Source organism: Phacochoerus africanus, chromosome 3, assembly GCF_016906955.1.
Source record: "Phacochoerus africanus isolate WHEZ1 chromosome 3, ROS_Pafr_v1, whole genome shotgun sequence".
Lineage (NCBI taxonomy): Eukaryota > Metazoa > Chordata > Mammalia > Artiodactyla > Suidae > Phacochoerus > Phacochoerus africanus.
Genome location: NC_062546.1, coordinates 11,692,659 through 11,712,916, shown reverse-complemented (window position 1 = coordinate 11,712,916; position 20,258 = coordinate 11,692,659). Strand labels below are relative to the sequence as shown.

The following is a 20,258-nucleotide window of genomic DNA, read 5'->3' as shown; positions in this document are numbered from 1 at the left end:
ACCCACAGATCCTTCTAGTACCAGCGGTCTGCCAGGTGGTATGGCACAAGCAGCAGAGCAGCTGGAACTGCAGCTGGCCTTTCCTCTGGGCCTCATCAAAACCATCAGCCTCTCAAAAGCCAATAACTGGATTGAAGTAGCTCCTCATGTGTGCAGTATATTGCCTCCAAAAGCTGGAGGCCTCCCAAGCATTGTGCTTCTTTATGAGGGTAGAAGGAGCAGATCTTGGAGTTAAGGATTCGGTGTTGCCGTGAGCTGTGGTGTAAGTTGCAGACGCGGCTTGGATCCCGAGTTGCTGTGGCTGTGGGGCAGGCCGCCAGCTGTAGCTCTGATTGGACCCCTAGCCTGGGAACGTCCATATGCTGCGGGTGTACCCTTAAAAAGACAAAAAGACCAAAAAAAAAAAAAAAAAAAGGAGCAGATCTTGTCCTTTGCTTGGAGGGAGGGAATGTCTTGACATGTCCAGATCGCTTGACCCCCTAAAAACTTCCCAAGAGGCAGGCCCCTGAGACTTTCTGTCCTGGGAAGCGTATGTGTCTTACCAAGACATCTGCTCACCTCTGCGTGCTTCTCACATCCTGTTAGCATGATGTCAGTAGTGGACCACTGTGTTGTCCTCTGGAATGTCCATATGTTCTGTGTCCTGGGGACTGTATTATGACAGAAAGCAGGAGTTAACCTAAGGCGCTTGCTTCATCTGGGGCTTCTGTGTCATCTTGAAATAGCCTGGGCACTCTGTATTCCAGCAGGGTGGTGGCCCACTTCTACAGCCCTGGAAGGTCCAGGGGAACCCAAAGGTTAAAGGTGTTCGTGGGCTTCACCCCAGGCACCCCCATCCCCCATCCGAGTCCCACTTTTTACTATCAGGGCGCTGATAGGAGAAGGCATGCGAGATTTGTCTTCCTGAATTCAACTTTCTCTGAAGACCTGCCACCCTTGCAGCTAAGACCTGTGCCCAATCTTCAGCTCTAGATACCTTCCGGCCACAGGAGATGAGGGTCTGTTGAAATGCTGCTGGGGAGGCCCTCTGACTCTCCCCTTTTGCGCTAAATTGGTGATTGCTTGAACATTCCATTTTCTCTTTTCAGAGCATCAGTGGCGCTCAGCAGCTGCCCCAGTTCCACTGCTCTTACAGTGATTGTTTCCCCCATAAGCTCTCTAAGACCAGAGGTGTTGTGTGGGCCACCGCCTCCCCCACCAGTGTCCCAACCGAGTCCTAGCAGTGGCACGGCTACCCCCAGTGAGGGACTAGCAGTATTTTACCTCCAGTGCTGGAGTCCTTTTTGCCAGGCAGCTGCCGAGTGATCCAACCCCAGAATCCCATCCTGTGCTTGCTGTGAACGCTCCACTCCTGGAACCAGACCCTGAGACAGGGGTTTGGGGACATGTAATTTATTAAAGGGGGTTTTCCTCCCGTAAGGGAGGGAGGAAACTAGACTAGGGAAGGAGAAAGCCAAACAGTGGGTGTGATAACAGCGTGAGCCTAGGAGGGCTCTGGGGCAGGACCCACAACGGAGCCTATCTCCTCTTTAAGGCAAGGGGGCGGGACTTCTTTAGCCCCACCAGTTAGTCCTTGGCTATGAGCTGGTGTAGCGCAGGCACAACTTGCATGAGGAGGAGGCTTTCTGCAGCTAAAGCCGGTTTTCTGGAGAAGGGGACAGCTGTGAGCCCTGAGCTCACATAGCTGGGGCCAGTGAAGGGGACTGGGTGAGCCTCACACTGTCTCCCACAGAAGGCAGCTGGTAAGCTCTTTACAGAATTAAAAATGTCCGTTCCCCTGACCTGGCAGTCCTCTTTTAGTTTCGCCTATGGCTGCCCTTACCCAGGTGGAATGATGTACTTACACGGGGATGGCAGTGATAGCAGAAGCCTGGAAAACACCTGAGCACCTGTTACTAGGGGCCTGCTGTTGGATGGTACATCACTGCAGTGAAGTACACTGCAGCCGTTAACAAAACACAAGGTGTGGGGAAGCTCTTTCTGTGTTGATAGGAAGTAGTTTGTGAGAGGTAGTGGTGAGTTAAAAGAAAAAGATCACAATAGTGTAAATACTGTACTACCATTTGTCTTAGAATTTATTTTATATGTTCATACATATGTGTGTATGTGATTTTAAATATACAAACACTCTCAGCAGAAATGTATATTATAGGAGTTCCTGCTGTAGTGCAGCCCAGTGCAGTGGGTTAAAGGATCCAGTGTTGCCGAAGCTGCAGCATAGGCCACTACTGTGGCTCGGATTCAGTCCCTGGCCTGGGAACCTCCATATGCTGTGGGTGTGGCCATAGAAACTTTTTAAAAGAAAGAAATGTATATTATAGTTGTGACACTGGTAACACCACTGCCCTCTGGGAAGGAAAAAAGGAAACAAGGGTGGGAGAGAGATTTAAGTTTTTACTGTATACTCTCTTGTGCCTTTTAAATTTTGTATCATGGGCATCTGTTACATAATCAAGTAAAAAATAAAGTAATTCATTTTTAAAACAATTCTGGACCTGCTATTTACTAGCTTGGTGATGCTGGTCCTTAGCCTCTGTTTCCTTATCTGTAAAATGTAGGTAACAATGCCTTCGCTTCATAGGACTGCAGATATTAAACAGGGTAATGCATAGAAATCACTTAGTATAATGCCTACTAAGTAATCAGTAACTGTTAGCTGCTGCTGTTATTATCATCTATATTATTATGGTTTATTACCTTGTGGGGTGATTGCAAGAATGAGCTTAAATAATGTTTATTGTATACCTTAGCACAATGCCTTGCCCCACAAAGTGTGTGTTTCTTTTTAACACAGTGCGAATAAATGTGTGTGTGTGTGTGTGTGTGTGTGTGTATGGGGGGGACTAGGATCCTGTTCTACATACTATTTTGTAACCTAATTGTTATGCTTAATAACATTTTCAGCATTTTCCTACAATGTTCATTTTCAGGAACACTCACATTTTATAGCGGTAATGATAGACCAGCAGTGCACTCTGGGAGGAAGGTGTTAGCAGTTCATAGCAGCAGTGGATGGGCTCTAGCAGTGCAATCTCCCTGCGTCTCAGCATCAAGAGGTGTAGAATGTACTGGGAGCCAGCAGTCTACTGTCACTTACTGGCCCTGAGCTGTCAGAAAAGCTGTGTAAACTCTCTGAGCCTTCCTACCTGGAGCATTCTCTCAAGGAGTAAAAATAATTTAAAGTGACAAATCCTGGGAGAAGGGGCTCAACAAAAAATGATGAATTGCTCGCAATGTTTTGAATTAATCCAGTGGTATCCATTAATGAGGTATATGCAAAAGATCTGTAGGGGACAGAAGGAAATATTAGATCTTACGTTTCTGTTTAATTTGAATTTTGCAATCTATATTTTATATATTGTTTTAAAATATATTGTTTAAAAAGTAACACCTTTTTATAATAAATAATAATTTGGGCGTTCCTGCTGTGGCGCTACAGGATCAGCAGCATCTGCAATGCCAGAATGCAGATTCGATCCCTGGCTCAGCACAGTGGGTTAATGGATCCCGTGTTGCCACAGCTTTGGCACAGGGCTGCAGCCTGGCCCCGGAACTCCATATGCCACAGGGCGGCCAAAAAAGAAAAAAATATTGTAGCTCGAAGGTGCGTGCTCAAATTTGTTTTACTGATAGGAATATACAAAGGGAATATATTAGGGTATTATTTCTAGGGTGTCCAGTTGTGTGATATGAAGTACTTTCTTTTTTATAGTAGATTGATTGATCTAACTTTGAACCTCAGTCTCGACAGGTAAAGGTATAGTTTGCCAATTTAATGTTGCATTGTAGTTCAGTCCTAGGACATTTCAAAAGGATTACTTAATAATAATAGTGCTAGAAGTAATAATATTGCATTGTATTTTATGGAGTTTTTCAGTGCCTCATAAATAATAATATAGAAACAAGCTTAGGCAATAGAATAATCACCGATTCTCAAATATAACTGCTTCATGTGTAATAACAAAAGCATTAATCCTGGAGTTCTGTGCTGCAGCAGATTAAGGATCCCATGTTGTCACTGTAGCTGCTCAGGTTGCTGCTGTGGTATGCGTTCAGTCCTTGGCCCAGGAACTTCTGCATGCCACAGGCATGGCCAAAAAAAATTAAAAAGTGAAAACAAAACCTGAAATCATGAAAAAAAGTTCCCATTTCCCTAGTAATCAGGAATGACTACTGAATGCAGATTGACTGTAAATGCAAATTGAAACCTTAACGTTCAACTTCTTGCCCATCATGTTGGCAGAAGTGTTAAAGTCTGCTGATTTTCTAGGATTGGTGAGGATGCTTTCTTTGGTGCAGTGGTTTAAATTGGCACAGCCACTTCAGGACAATTTCAGAGATAAAAATGCTCATGCCATTGTCTCTGCATCTGCCCTAGGGAAATATTCTTACACAAAGAGGCGTATACTAGCCTGTTCCCTGCAGCTGTTGGCAGCAAACAGTTGGAGACAGCCATCTTTGGGGGAATGTTAAAAAAAAAAAATAGTGATTTTTTTTAAAAAAGTTAAAATAGAGTTTATATACAATAAACTATAATTTTACAGTGAACAGTTCAGTGTTTTTTAGTATATTCACAGGGTATGTGTATGAATATATATACGTATATGTCTGAGTGTGTATATGTATATATAGCCACAGAGTTGTGCAGCAATCACCACTATCGAATTCCAGAACATATTTATCACCTCCAAAAATACTCTTTACACATTAGCAGTTACTCCCCATTTTCTCCTTCCCCTTTTCCTGCAGCCACTAACTTCCCTCCTGTCTCTAGATTTGTCTGTTCTGGAAGCGTACCATCTGTGGCTTTGGGGGAAGGGGCAGGGGAGTAATAACCATTTTACTGAGATTTAATTCACATACCATTACAGGTTACATTTTAAATGTACAATTCAGTGGTTTTAGTATATTCACAGAGTTGTGCAACCTTTAGCCATCACCCCCAAAACTTGCCTCCCCGAGCCCTGGGCAACCATTTCTGTCTCTATAGACTTGTGACTATCATGTAAATGGATCATAAAACACGTCTTTTGCATCTGGCTTCTTTCACGTAGCATGTTAAGATTTATCCCATTGCATCATGTGTTAGTACTTCATTCGTTTTTATTGCCGGGTGATATTCCTTTGTGTAGAAAGTCCACATTTTGTTTATCCATGCTCTTGGGTGGAATTGCTGGGTCATATGGTAACTGTTTTACTTTTCGAGGAATTGCCAAATTTTTCCATAGCAATTGGGCCATTTTACATTCCCACCAGCAATATATTAAGGGTTCCAATTTCTCTGTATCCTTGCCAACACTTGTTATTTTCCATTTTTTAAAAATTGTAGCCATTCTAGTGGATGTGAACTGGTATCTCATTGTGTTTTTGATTTACATTTCCCTAATGACTAATGATGAGCATCTTTTCTTGTGCTTTTGGGCCATTCATCTTATCCTCTTTGGAGAAATATCTACTTCTCATCAACCTGTAGCATCATTATGTTATGCTGTAGAGCTGTTAAAAAGGAATGAAGCAGGGAGTTCCTGTTGTGGCTCAGGGGTAACAAACCCAACTAGTATCCATGAGGATGTGGGTTTGATCCCTGGCATTGCTCAGTGGGTTAAGTATCCTGTGTTGCTGTGGCTGTGGCGCAGGCCAGCAGCTGCAGCTTCGATTCGACTCCAGGCCTAGGAACTTCATGTGTCTCAGATGTGGCCCTAAAAAGCAAAAAAAAAAAAAAAAGAAGAAGAAGGAATGAGGCAGATCTATATGTAGTAACCCCTGATCTTAACACCGAGCAAAATAGCAGGTTGTAGAAAGATACACGATGGTAATATAAATTTTGTGTAAATACACACAAGTGTGCCATGTGTGTACATATACACACACCCTAGTACTGTATGGTTAATATAAATATGTAAGAGGATAGAGATGGGTCTAGTAGAATAGTGTCCAGACTTAATCAGGATGGTTGGTTACCTTGGGGAGAACTAAGGTGGGAGTAGGGGTGGGATCTCATCAAAAGGGACCTTTGCTGGAATTCCCACTGTGACGCAATGGGGTTGGCAGCATCTCTGGAGCACTGGGATGCAGGTTCGATCCCCAGCCTGGCACAGTGGGTTAAGGATCCAGTGTTGCTGCAGCTTCGGCATAGGTTGCAACTGCAGCTCGGATCTGATCCCTGACAGCAAAAACAACAACAACAAAGGGAGCTTTGTCTTATTTATAACATTTTACAAAGTATTCATGGACTATTTGGTTAATAAAAAATTGTATAAAGGCTCCCTAGGGGCTCAGTGGGTTAAGGATCCAGTGTCGTCACTGCTGTGGCACAGGTTCGATGCCTGGCCCAGGAACTTCTGCATGCTGCTGGTATGGCCACAAAAAGAAAAAGATCAGAAAAAAGAAGCAATTGGGGAACTCTAGAGAGGGGTTAGAATCAGGGCTTTCATGCCACGCGTGGCGAGAGAACGTGCAGCTACTATGCTGAAAGCATGATTGTTGACTTCCTTTCTAGACCGGATCTAGTGTCTTTTTCCCTTTTCTCTTTATCAAAATAGTTTATTGCTGTTTTACTAATACATAACAATAGAAATAGTACAGAGGTTTATAAAGTTAAAATTATTTCGGTCCTCTCTTTACCTCAAGCGCCTCCTTCCCTGCAGCATTTAGTGTTAATGCAGCTTCTTTTCCTAATAAATAACTTTTTTTTAAGCCTTCTTTTTGCCACACCCACGGAAGTTCCTAGGCCAGGGATCGAACCCACATTACAGCAGTGACCCAGGCTGCTGTAGCAACAACACTGGCTCCTTAATCCACTATGCCTTCCAGCGGAACTTCCTTCTTAACAGACTTCACAGTACTTGTCTTTTCTCCTCACCCCACCCAATGAGATGTGTTTCTTTGCTTTCTGTAGTTGATGAGGAAAAGCCCCTTCCCCTGTAGGGAAAGGGAAGGCTTTGTCTTTAAGCAGGTGACTGTGGTGGTCAGCCTTGCTTTATATCACCCCCTACCAGAGATTGTGGTTTTGTGGGTCTGGAGGGCTGCTCAGGTGTCTTTGTTTTATCAAAAGCTCCTGTGGTGATTCTCATGAGTCCACAGGGTTAAGAATCATTTATCTAGTGAGTACCAGAGCAGTTTTAGATTGTACCCATGGTGCATCTTCAGGAATTATTTTTGGTAGGTTCTTTATGAGAGAGTAATGAGCCTGTCAGCTCTGTGGAAACATGCCTGAACAGCGATGGTCTGTTTTGTTCCAGGAATTTCACAGAATTTTTACTTTGGGTTATTTTCAGCATTGGGACTTTATCTCTAACTAAATACTCTACATAGAGCTGTCATCTGAGTCTGAGAAAGTGATCTTGGATTGCTTTTTGAAAACAGCAGGCATAAGCAGTACAGGGCACACTTAGCTTATAAGCCTTCTGTCATTTCACATCGAAAATGGGTGAATGAAACAAAGATGACAGGTGTTTATTCCCATGTCAGGCTAACCATCCCTAGGTCTTGTTTTGTAAAGCTGCTCTGACCCTGCACCCGGTTTTTATAGACTTCATAATAGTATGTTTGCCTGAGATGCAAGGAACTCATGTGACTCATAAAACTCCACACTAACTTGCATTCTTATGTTTTCAGACATAAAACTTGCAGAAATCCATAAAAGCCATTTAGAGACGTCATAATAATCAATTTCTTTAGAATAATAAGACTGAGTAATCTTTCTTGTATTTCAAGTTTTGTTAAACTTTACATTTTCTCTTCTAGGTATTTTCATGGGAGCAGTTATAAAAATTATAGAGTTTAAAAAACTGGCAAATTGGAAGGTAGGTTTACCCAGCTGTTCATTTTTGACATAACTACAATTCTTATTGGTTCTTAATTTTAATAACATTGGTGGTTATGGTGACTTTCTTATCATTACTTGACTGTCGGTGAAGTTTATATTGTCTCTTTAATTTTTCAACATTCTATTAGATAATGGTTGGTATCTTTACATCTTGAGTTATTTATTTATTTATTTATTATTTATTTGTCTTTTTTGCTATTTTCTTGGGCTGCTCCTGCGGCATATGGAGATTCCCAGGCTAGGGGTCTAATCGGAGCTGTAGCCACCAGGCCACGCCAGAGCCATAGCAACGCGGGATCTGAGCCGAGTCTGTGACCTACACCACAGCTCACGGCAACGCTGGATCCTTAACCCACTGAGCAAGGCCAGGGATCGAACCCACAACCTCATGGTTCCTAGTCGGATTCATTAACCACTGAGCCACAACGGGAACTCCAACATCTGAGTTTTTAAAAAAAAACATAAATCTCACCACTGTTCCAAGTTAACATAGAAGCATTCAGTGCCATGTTTTGTTACTTATTTGCATTTTTATAATCTTAGACTAACTTGCTGTATAGGGGAGGCAGGCTCTAATTAGCTTTAAACATTAAACAATGTTTATTACTCCTAATTTTGTTCTGACAGCTGAGGATAATACAACATATCTGTCCAGCACTGTAAACCTTACAGAATGCTTTACACTGTAGCTTCTGTTGTGGTCATAACAGTCTGGAGGTAGATTGACCACGTGTTACCTCTGATGAAGAAAGCAGTCTCTGGAGTTCTCTTGTGGTTTAAAGATCTAGCATTGTCACTGAAGTGGCTTGGGTCACTGCTGTGGCACAGGTTCAAGACCCGGCCCAGGAACCTCCACATGCCATGGGCGAGGCCGGAAAAAAAAAGTGACCTCTGGGAGGTTGGGACATGTCCAACATCACAGAGCTAGAGAATGGCCGAGTTAGGTCTTGCGTCCAGACCCTTTGGTCCTAGGTGTTCTATATTTTCTCCACCACATCCTGCTGTCCTCCGTTTGTGGCTGTTCATACTTAGGTTTACTCAGAGGTCATTAGAGTGTGAGCATCATCTCGTTGTACAAGGACTAAGTGAACCTCGAGTCTCAACTCAGACTTCAAGTGTCCATATTGAGTGTGGAACTTAACATGTGTGTTAAGCTTAACAAGTATGTAACAAAACTGATTATGTGGAAGGAAATAAGATACATTCCAAAATATTAAAAGAATTGCATGGTTAAAATTTATCACATTCGAGGAGTTCCCGTTGTGGCTTAGCAGGCTAAGGACCCAACATTGCCTCTGTGAGAATGCAGGTTTGATCCCTGGCCCCGCTCAGTGGGTTAAGGATCCAGTGTTGCCGTGAGCTTTGATGTAGGTTGCAGATGCAGCTCGGATCCATGTTGTTGTGGCTGTGATATGGGCCAAAGCTGCATCTCCAGTTTGACCCCTGGCCCAGGAAATCCCATGTGCCAAAGGTGTGGCTGTAAAAAATTAAAAAAAAAATAATAATAAAGTAAATGAAATCATTTGGTCAGGAGTTCCTGGTGGATCTGGCATTGTCACTGCTGTGGTGCAGGTTCAATCTCTGGCCTGGGAACTTCTGCACGCTGTGGGCACGGCCAAAAAAAATTTTTTTAATGAAATCAATTGATTAATATTGGAATTGATTTAAAAACAAAAAATTATTGGAGTTCCCTGGTGGCCTAGCATGTTAAGGATCCAGCGTTGTCACTGCAGCAGCTTGGGCCAGTGCTGTGGTGGGGGTTCAATCCCTGTATGCTGCAGGTGCGGCCAAAAAAATCATTAGTTTTCCTTTTAAATATTGTTAATTTATAACAGCATAATTCTAGAATAATATAAATTCTAGAAATTTCACATGAAAATGTGAACTTCTAGCTTCTCTCAAAGCAGCAGAAACTCTCTCAACACCAGGCACATATTCCACTCAGCAGAGATCCAAGGCGCTGAGCACAGCTGCTCCCCCGGGGAAGGCTGTGTAGCCCCGGGAAGCCCATGAGTTGGTGATCCCTGCTCTGGGGAGGAGGAGGAAAGGTTATCTTTCACTTTTAATATTATATGCTTCAGTGTTATTAAACCAACTTTCAACAGATGTGAGTTTTTGAGTTAAATAGTAACAAAATATTTAATAGTACAGATGAGTGAACTGAAGTTGGATGGTGAATGTAATTAAGTGTCCTGAAGAGCCATCTAGGCAACCAGTGCTTGACCTCAGAAAAGGGCAGCGTATCTAGGCTAAGACAGCTGGGCTGGCTTCTGGAGGAACAGGTATTCTCGGAAAGCCAAAGCACGAAGCAGGACACTGTGGAAACCAGGTGCCGCAGGGAGCAGTGGGAGCTAAAAGCAGTGAAGGAGTCAGATGTTTTCTTTCCATGTAGCTTTGTTTCCAAAGTGTCCTGCCGGACTGCCTTCCACACATATTGTTAACATGCTTAATACATTTTGTTAAATCAGCTTGGTTTTTTCAGGTATGTACTTTTTTTTTTGGCCTCCTGGAGACGTACGGAGTTCCCAGGCCAGGATGAGATCTGAGCCAAAATTGCGGCCTACACTAAAGCTGTGGCATTGCCGGATCCTTTAACCCACTGTGCCGGGCAGAGCAGGGATCAAACCTGGTGCTGCAGAGACGCCACCAATCCTGTTGTGCCACAGTGGGAACTCCTACATACATACATTTTTATAACAGCTTTTTATTTTTCTTTTTTGTCTTTTTGTCTTTTCTAGGGCCATGCCCATGGCATATGGAGGTTCCCAGGTTAGGGGTCTAATTGGAGCTGTAGCTGCCGGCCTACACCAGAGCCACAGCAATGTCAGATCCAAGCCGTGTCTGTGACCTACACCACAGCTCATGGCAACGCCGGATCCTTAAGCCCCATGAGCAAGGCCAGGGATCGAACCTGCAACCTCATGGTTCCTACTTGGGTTCATTAACCATTGAGCCATGATGGGAACTCCCATGTAACTGTTTTAAAAAGCTTTTATTGTGATGTGGAGTTCCCATTGTGGCTCAATGGTAACCTGAACCTGACTAGTATCCATGAGGATGCAGGTTCAATTCCTGGCCCTGCTCAGTGGGTTAAGGATGTGGCATTGCTGTGGCTGTGGTGTAGGCCAGTGGCTGTAGCTCCAGTTCAACCCTTAGCCTGGAAACTTCCATATGCCGTGGAATAAAAAAGACCAAAGAATGTTTTTAAAAATATAAAAGCTTTTATTGTACTAAAATGCACGTAACACAAAACTTAGGATTTTAAATGCTTTTTTTTTTTTTTTTTTTCCTGTACTCACAGCATGTGGAAGTCCCCGGGCCAGGGATCAAACCTGCACCACAGCAGCTACTAAGACCAATGCAGTGACAATGCCAGATACTTAACCCGCTGCACCACAGGGGAGCTCCTCATTTTAGCCATTTTTAAGTGTACAATTCAGTGACATTAAATACATTCACAGTGTTATTTTATTATCACCACCATCTATTTCCAGAACTTTTTCATCATCCCAGACAGAAAATCTACCTGTTAAACAATTCTTCATTCTCCCCTCCTTACTTTCTGGTTTTTTTTTTTTTTTTTTTTAGTAAATTCTGCTTGTTTGGGGTTTTTTTAATAGCCCCTATACTACTTTCTGTGTTTTTGAATTTGCTTATTCTAGATACCTCATGTAAGTGGAGTAATACAATATTTGTCCTCTTATATCTGGCTTATTTTACTTAGTGTGATATTTTTGAAGTTCATTCATTGTTGTAGCCTGTGTCAGAGCATCTTCCCTTTTTATGGCTGAATAGTATTCCGTTGTAGGTGTACATTGCGCCTGGTTCATCATTCACCTGTTATTAGACCCTAGGGTTGTTTCCACCTTTTGGCTGTCGTGAATAATGTTGTTATGAACGTTGATGTACTATATACGTTTATTTTAAAGGAAACATTATAATATTGTGTTCTGTGGGAAACCAATATTGTTTTTATAAATAAATACAATAAAAAGATGCTCGCTGATGCCCTGAGGTCAAGCCTCTGTCAAAAGGGAGCATCAGCACCTCAGGGAGAGGCCTTAACACGGTAGCTCCAAACGGAGGTCTCTTGGGCTTAATTGGGATCGAAAAAGAATCCCAGAGGGCTGCCTTTCTCAATCCGTGGGGTCAGTGGTATTTGACGCATACTGCTCAAGTACCACCTAAAATCACCTCAGACCACTTTGAGGGTGCTGTTGCCCTGGGACCTTTCTCTAACACTATTCACTCTAAGGTGGTATGTGCATTTCCTGTGGCTTCCATAACAAATTACCACAAATTGGGTGGCTTAAAACACCTGAGATTTGTTTTCTCGTAGTTCTAGAGGCCAGAAGTCTGCAGTCCGGTTGTTGGCAGGGCCACTCCCTCAAGGGAGCGAATCCAGGCTCCCCGGGGAGAATCCTTCATTGCCTATTCCAGTGTCTGGTGGTGTCGGGTGTTCCTCGGCGCTGGCAGCGTAACTCCTAGCTCTTCTCAGTGTGTCTTCACAAGCCGCCTTCTCTGTGGCTGTGTGTCCCTTTCTGTCTCTTATGAAGACGCTCTCATTGGATTTAGGGCCCATCCTAATCCAGTACGATCTCAGCTGGATTCTCCCCTGGATTCCATCTGCAAAGACCCTCCTTCCAAATCTGAGGTTCCAGATGGACAGGAATTGGGGATGGAGGACTGCAAGTTGGTTCTCCTTCTTCCCAGGGGAGGTTTGGTTTCTGAAACTCCCAAAGGGTCTCTGCAGTGGTCTCAGGGCACAGATCCTATGAATAAGTTGCCCCACAAAACACAGTGATTGGCCCCTTTCTTTTCACATGGCCCCCATCTGAGTCATGAGCTTGTTATGCAGGCAGTTATTTTAAGACTTAATAAGGCATTTTCAGAAGTCATCATTTGCTTCTATTTTGAACTTTTTTTTTTTTGAATGTTATTTTAGTCTTTATGGTAACAGCCGTACATTTATAAGGATGCATTTATCATTCTTTTGAATAGGGATTTTGACAAGAAATCAGACTGTCAAGATTGTGTAGTGTGAAAATTTTCATATGAAAAGGGCCTGATTTTGCAGGGTTACAAAGACTGTGTATTACATGTAGTCATTTTGGGTTTGAGAACCAGTATATATTTTCCCCTAATCCAGCAACAGTTAGAGAGCTATATTAATATAGAAGATGAGATTATTATTTCATCCCCTCAAAGACGGCCACATTCTAAAAGTACCTTTCATAGCAGTACTTAATATTTGAATCTGGAAGCGTGACCGAGGCCTACTTTTTGGCCACGTCCCAGATTGCAAGGGCTTCAGGTGAGAGCTATCTCGTCACAGTCAAGGTTAGGAAAATGGCAGAGTTGTCTATGACAGGCAGAGAAAAGGCGGGGCTATTTCAAATATGAGTAGGGTTTCCTCTCCCCCTAACTGGGTTGTTTTAGGGCTTACAGTTACCTTTTTCCTGGCGGAATCCAATTTGTGGACTTGTCTTTAAAAGTACTCTATTTGAATTGAAATGTTTCTATATTAAAATTAATGTTCTTCATAGGAATAAAAAGCATACTACCGTTGTGTCTGGAAGTGACTCATTCTGTTCATTTCTCTGGTCACCTTCTAAAAATCATTTGTCTTAATTTTTAATGATTGATTGATTGATAGATTTTAATGTATTTTTGTCATTTAGGGCCCACATTTGTGGCATGTGGAGTTTCTCAGACTAGGGGTAGAATTGGAGCTGCAGCTGCAATTAGGTTAACCCTAACCCTAACCCTACACCACAGCCACAGCAACAACAGATCCGAGCTGCACCTGCAACCTACACCACAGCTCGTGGCAACGCCGAATCCTTAACCCACTGAGCGAGGCCAGGGATCGAACCTGCGCCCTCATGGATGCTAGTCAGGTTCATTAACTGCTGGGCCAGGATGGGAACTCCTCTGTCCTACATTTTTAAATGCAGGTTTTGTTTTGAGGCGGTTGTTTATTCATGTTTGTTTGCTTTTGTCATCCCTTCTGTTTGATTTTATTATCAGGTAGTGATTTTAACATTGGGTGTTTCTACTGGGCCAGGTTCTAAGAGAACAATTGCTTTGGCTCTTCACTGATGGATATATTTCTTAATTACGTAAATTTCATGCCTCTAAAAATACTCATTTTATATTTACAGGAGGAAGAAATGTTTCGTCCAAATATGTTTTTCCTCCTCTTGCTTCCACCTATTATATTTGAATCAGGATATTCATTACACAAGGTAAGACTCAGGCTTACAGGAATGTCTTTGGTCTGGGTGCCCAGCTTCCCATGTTCGTGAGGCAAGTTCCTTAAAAGCTTGGGTGTTACTTTTCGGCAGGGGTGTCTCTGAACACCCTGGGGTGTGTGGTAGAAGCTGGACTGTCCAGCCTGACTTATGGCGCAAACACGGTCAGTGGGCTGCTTTCATGGGTTCAGGCAGTGTGGCTTATTAAGCTAGTATTTTCCGTAGGGGGAGCTTTGCCTAGGAAGAGATGGCCAGAGTGCGGTCACTGGTGCACGGATGTTACATTGTCTCCTCTTGGACACAGACTGACCCACGTTATGAGGACAGACTGTGTCCTGGGATGACTGGGACAGAGCCCCCAGCCTACTGGTCTTTTAGCTCATCGAATCGAGCCTTCCTCCCTCCTTGGACCCATCCGTCCTTCAGTGCCTCCCCTCTCAGTGCCCTGCCCTAGGCTTCAGCTCCCAGCTGATGTCCCCTCTAACCTCCACGCTCCATTCCTTCCCCGTCTGTCCCTGGCCCAGCTTCTCCTCACCACACTGGAGCTCCGCCCTTTCCCCTGGTCTTCCAGCTCCTCCTGGCCCATTCACCTTCTCCCACAGTAGCTCCGCCCATTCTCAGCTACCCCCCCCCCCCCCAGAGAGGAGCATCATTGGCCACTGTCTGGTTCTCTGCTTTGTTCTGGCATTTCTGGTCTCAGTCCTCCAAGCTCAGGGTGCTCTTGCTGCCTGGGCAAGAGCTTCTCACTTTTAACCCAGTTGGTGTGTCTACCTGAGTCTTTTCCTTGTCTTGAGTTTTTTTAAAATAGAAGTTTGAAGAAATTTACATTTCAAAATAAGAAGGTGATTCAATGTAAAATATTAGTAATAAATCAATTATTTTATGCATGTGATTTTAAAAAAACCTAGGAAGATTAGAAGGACTAAGTTTGGCCTCTCTTTGGAGAGAGGAAAGAGCCTGGACTTTGGAGCCAGAGAGACTTAGGTCTAATCATGTGCTGCCCTCTACAGGTTCTTTTTGAGTTGAGTAGAAATTAAAAACAAAAAACAAGAAAAGGTCCCCCAAATCCTACCTGCTAGGTTGCTTTGAGATTTACATTAGGAGTTCTCGTCATGGTGCAGCAGAAACGAATCCGACCAGGAGCCATGAGGTTGCGGGTTCAATCTCTGGCCTCGCTCAGTGGGTTAAGGGTCTAGCGTTGCCATGAGCTATGGTGTAGGTCGAAGATAGGGCCTGGATCCCGTGTTGCTGAGGCTGTGGTGTTGGCCAGCAGCTGTAGCTCCAATTAGACCCCTAGCCTGGAAACCTCCATATGCCATGGGTACCCTAAGAAGCAAAAGAAAAAAAAGAGAGACAGACAGATTTACATTAGATGAAAGAACGTGTGCAAAGCACCACCTAGCACATTAAATAATTGGTAGTGCTTCTTGTTATAAAATATAACTAGTATTATTATTAATAATAATAAACTTGAGAGTTAGATTTGTCATGAGAATTTTGGTAAAAACATACAAATTAACTCTTTCATTTTCTACCTGGATACGAAAGCAAAATTATTCTTAAGATGTGCAAGCCAGATTTTTTTTTTTTCCTGTCTTTCTAGAGCCACACCCGAAGCATTTGGAGGTTCCCAGGCTAGGGGTCTAATCGGAGCTACAGCTGCTAGCCTATCCCAGAGCCACAGCAATGCGGGATCCGAGCTGTGTCTATGACCTACACCACAGCTCATGGCAACGCCAGATCCTTAACCCACTGGGCGAGGCCAGGGATTAAACCCTCAACCTCATGGTTCCTAGTCAGATTCATTTCCGCCACATCATAACAGGAACTCCCAGGTTTTTTAAAGTTGTTATTTTATTATACATCAATCAAAGGAAAAAGTGAAAAGGAAGTTTAATGTTAAAAAAACCCACATCTTGGAGTTACCGTCGTGGCTCAGTAGTTAACAAATCTGACTAGGAACCATGAGGTTGCGGGTTCAATCCCTGGCCTTGCTCAGTGGGTTAAGGATCCGGCATTGCCGTGAGCTGTGGTGTAGGTTGCAGACGAAGCTCGGCTCCCACGTTGCTGTGGCTCTGGCGTGGGCTGGCAGCTACAGCTCTGATTAGACCCCTAGCCTGGGAACCTCCATATGCCGTGGGAAACGGCCCTAGAAAAAAAAGGCAAAAAGACAAAAAATATGTAAAAAAATAAAAAAACCCACATCTTATAAACCATTATTGACATCAAATAAATGTTAGAAAACAAGCAAGAAGGAATTGAAGGTCAGTGCCTTTCACTCTTTCATTTTGTGAACAAATCTTAAAAGAATTGTAAGAAGATTGTGAAAATACTTCAAAACAGTGTTGAGGAAAATGATTTGATTTTGACTTAACATGACTTAGATTATTATTTTAGAGCGTGCAAAGTTTTATTTTCTAATTTTTATGGATGGAGGGGAAATAAACATTCAAAATTTGAGAAAAATAGTATGAGTTCTCTTGTGGTGCAGCGGGTTAAGGACCCAGTGTTGTCATTTCAGTGGCTCAGGTTGCTGCTATTGCCCAGGTTTGATCCCTGGCCTAGGAACTTCCACATGCTGCAGGTGCAGCCAAAAAATAAAATATAATCCAGCTTCTTTCACTCAAAATTTGAGGAAAATAGTAGTTTCTCTTTTTGGCCATGCCTAAGGCATGCCGGAAGTACTGGCCCTGGAATCTATTCTTGTGCCACAGCAGTGACTCAAGCCACTGCAGTGGCAATACCAGATCCATAACCTGGTAGGCCACCAGGGAACTCCAGTGGTTTCTTAGAAGAAATTTTTTCGGAAAAAATTTTGACAGCTTTCCAACAAAAAAATGTGACAAATTATGTGAAAGGGACTAGTGTGGGTTGGAAATGGGAGTTCAGAGACTTCTGTCCACTGCCCGCCCTTCCCCAAAGAAGATAGGAAGTCAACTTTGTTTTTTGGGTTTTTTTTTTCTGTTTTATTATTATTATTTTTTTTACTCAATGAATTTATTACATTTATAGTTTACAAAGATCATCACAATCCAATTTTATAGGATTTCCATCCTACAACCCCAGCGCATCCCCCACCCCCCGAACTGTCTCCTTTGGAAACCATAAGTTTTTCAAAGTCTGTGAGTCAGTATCTGTTCTGCAAAGAAGTTCAGTCTGTCCTTTTTTCAGATTCCACATGTCAGTGATAGCATTTGATGTTGATGTCATTGTCTGACTGACTTCACTTAGCATGATAATTTCTAGGTTCATCCATGTTGCTAAAAATGCCAGTATTTCTTTCCTTTTAATGGCTGAGTAATATTCCACTGTGTATATGTACCACATCTTCTTGATCCACTCCTCTGTCAATGGACATTTAGGTTGTTTCCATGTCTTGACTATTGCATATAGTGCTGCAATGAACATCAGAGTACATGTGTCTTTGTGAGTCATGGTTTTCTCTGGAAAGATGCCCAAGGTGGGATTGCTGGATCCAATCAATGGTAGTTCTATTTTTAGTTTTCTGAGGCATCTCCATACTGTTTTCCACTGTGGTTGCACCAATTTACAATCCCACCAACAGTGTAATAGGGTTCCTCTTTCTCCACACCCTCTCCAGCACTTATTGTTTGTAGACTTTTTGATGATGGCCATTCTGGCTGGTGTAAGGTGGTTCCTCATAGTGGTTTTGACTTGCATTTCTCTAATAATGAGTGATGTTGAACATCTTTTCATGTGTTTTTTGGCCATCTGTATGTCTTTGGAGAATTGTCTGTTTAGATCTTCTGCCCATTTTTTGATGGGGTTGTTTGTTTTTTTTTGGTATTGAGTTACAGAAGGTGTATATAAAATTTTGGCTATTAATCACTTGTCAGTTGATTCATCTGCAAAGATTTTCTCCCATTCTGTGGGTTCTTTTTGTTTTGTTTAGGGTTTCCTTTGCTGTGCAGAAACTTTTAAGTTTGATTAAGTCCCATTTGTTAGTTTTTGTTTTTACTGTCATTACCCTAAGAGGTGGATCTGAGAAGATGTTGCTGTCTTTTATGTCAGGGAATGTTTGGTCTGTGTTTTTCTCTAAGAGTTTTATAGTGTCTGGTCTTATATCTAGGTCTTTAATCCATTTTGAGTTTATTTTTGTGTTTGGTATTAGGGAGTGTTCTAATTTCATTCTTTTCCATGTGGCTGTCCAGTTTTCCCAGCACCACTTATTGAACAAACTGTCTTTTCTGCATTGTATATTCTTGCCTCCTTTGTCATAGATTAGTTGGCTGTAGGTGCATGGGTTTAATTCAGGGCTTTCTATCCTGTTCCACTGATCTATATTTCTGTCTTTGTGCCAGTACCATATCATTTTGATGACTGTTACTTTGTAGTATAGTCTGAAGTCCGGGAGCCTGATTCCTCCAGCTCCATTTTTCTTTTTCAGGATGTCTTTGGCTATTCTTGGTATTTTGTGCTTCCAATCTTTAAAATATTTTGTTCAAGTTCTGTGAAAAATGTCCTTGGTAATTTGATAGGGATTTCAAGGAAGTCAACTTTGAATGTTTTAATATTGCTGTATTTGCTGATGTAAATTTGAACTTGGAATAAAAATTTCAGTAAGATTATCATCAGTTGATATGCATTACATAGGCAGCTATTTTTTCTTTAAATTATTAGTACCATACAAAGAATAGAATATTAATTATGTCAGAAAGAAGCAGATATATTTGCTTTATGTAGCAAAAGGAAGTTCTTGTAGTGGGATAACTTGAATTGAGTACCTTTTTAACATCCAGCTTAACCAACTACATAAATTATATCAGAATTAGATTCCTATTAACAGACCAAGATTTAGTGTAATCTGTTTTTAAATAACAAAATAAAGCAGCTCTTTGCAAAGAAAAACTCATAGATAAAAGCCTTTTGTTTAGAAAGAAACCAAATCATTGTGTTTGCCTTGAGTTATCTTAAAGTTCTTTGTGTGCTAAAGATTGATATGCCAAACAATGTAATTGAATGTTAGATTATGGGCAGCCAAATCAAAATTGCAACAAATGAAACAAAGAAACTTCCTGAAGGGAAAAGCTTAGTGAGCTGTCAGTGTTGAGCCAAGGACAGTCTTTTAAAATGAGCTTTTAAAGTATCAGTTCCTGTTATCTATGGCTTGACAATTTCTGAGCAAAAGGATGGGATTCCTTGTCCAAACCCACAATCATGGATCATCAAGCTTAATTCTAATGAATGGCTTAATATTCCTAATTTTATGGAAATTTAAAAGATGTCACCATGCTGCTTAGACGTAAATATTTTCTCTTAAATGCTATAAAGTATAAATAGAAATATATTTTAATCTGTCATATTTGATGATGATACTAATAGAGTGAAATAAAATTATCTAAAAGATGTGGGCAGCAAAAAAGCGTTTTTTGATAGTATAAGCTATATCTTGACATTCTTTGTAGTAACTCACCTTAATTAACTGAAAAATTAGAATTATATAAGCTTTGGCCTTTGATCACATGAAACACAGTTAATTCCTTTAGTACCTGTTCATTGGGCATCTTCCATCTGACAGGCATTGTGCCAGGGACTGTGTTGTACAAAGCAGATGTGGTCATTGCCCCTATTGAGCCTGCAGCCTAGTGGGAAAGACAGGTATCAGTCAAATAGTTACATAAATAAATGTAAAATTTCAGCCATGTCAGGTGATACCAGGAGAGAGTCATTTTGCATTGAGTGCATAGAATAGGATCTGACTTGGCTAAGGGATCAGAGAAGGCTTCCCTCAGGAAGAGCCAAAATGTCCTGAGGTCTTAGGATGACAAGCAAAGGGAAGGAGGAGTGGTCCAAGCCCAGGGAAGATGATGTGTTTGAAGAACAAAAAGCTACCAGTGTGACTAGAACCCAGAGAACAAAGAGGAGGTTAGAGGCCTTCACAGGCTTTGACTGGGTTTTAGCAGCATTTTGAGTAGAAGTTAGGGTCAGAGCACAGTCACATTTATCTTTTGCAATGATCATTCTAGAAGCCCTTGGAGAACAGAGGGCAGGGGTCAGGAATGGTTGAGACTTGTTTGAAGCTACTGCAGTGGTCCAGGGGAGAAATGATGGCAGGTTTGGCAAGGCCAGTGGTGTTGGCGATGACGTGGGTGAAGCAGGGCGATGCGAGTGATGTGGGGAAGGCAAAAACCACAGGACCTGTGTTAGAAGTAGGG

General features: G+C 42.2%; 1 protein-coding gene across 4 annotated transcripts in view; it reads left to right on the top strand.

Moving 5' to 3' along the window:
- Positions 1 to 20,258, top strand: part of SLC9A8 (solute carrier family 9 member A8) — an 82,526-nt gene that overhangs the window by 17,192 nt on the left and 45,076 nt on the right. For all 4 annotated transcript variants that reach the window (XR_007133831.1, XR_007133830.1, XM_047770892.1 and 1 more), the window contains 2 exons: positions 7,747 to 7,805; positions 13,993 to 14,076. Coding sequence is in view for 2 of the 4 variants with exons in the window: in XM_047770892.1 (XP_047626848.1) it covers positions 7,747 to 7,805; positions 13,993 to 14,076 (143 nt within the window). In the remaining 2 variants the exon portion in view is untranslated. The remainder of the gene's footprint in view (positions 1 to 7,746; positions 7,806 to 13,992; positions 14,077 to 20,258) is intronic.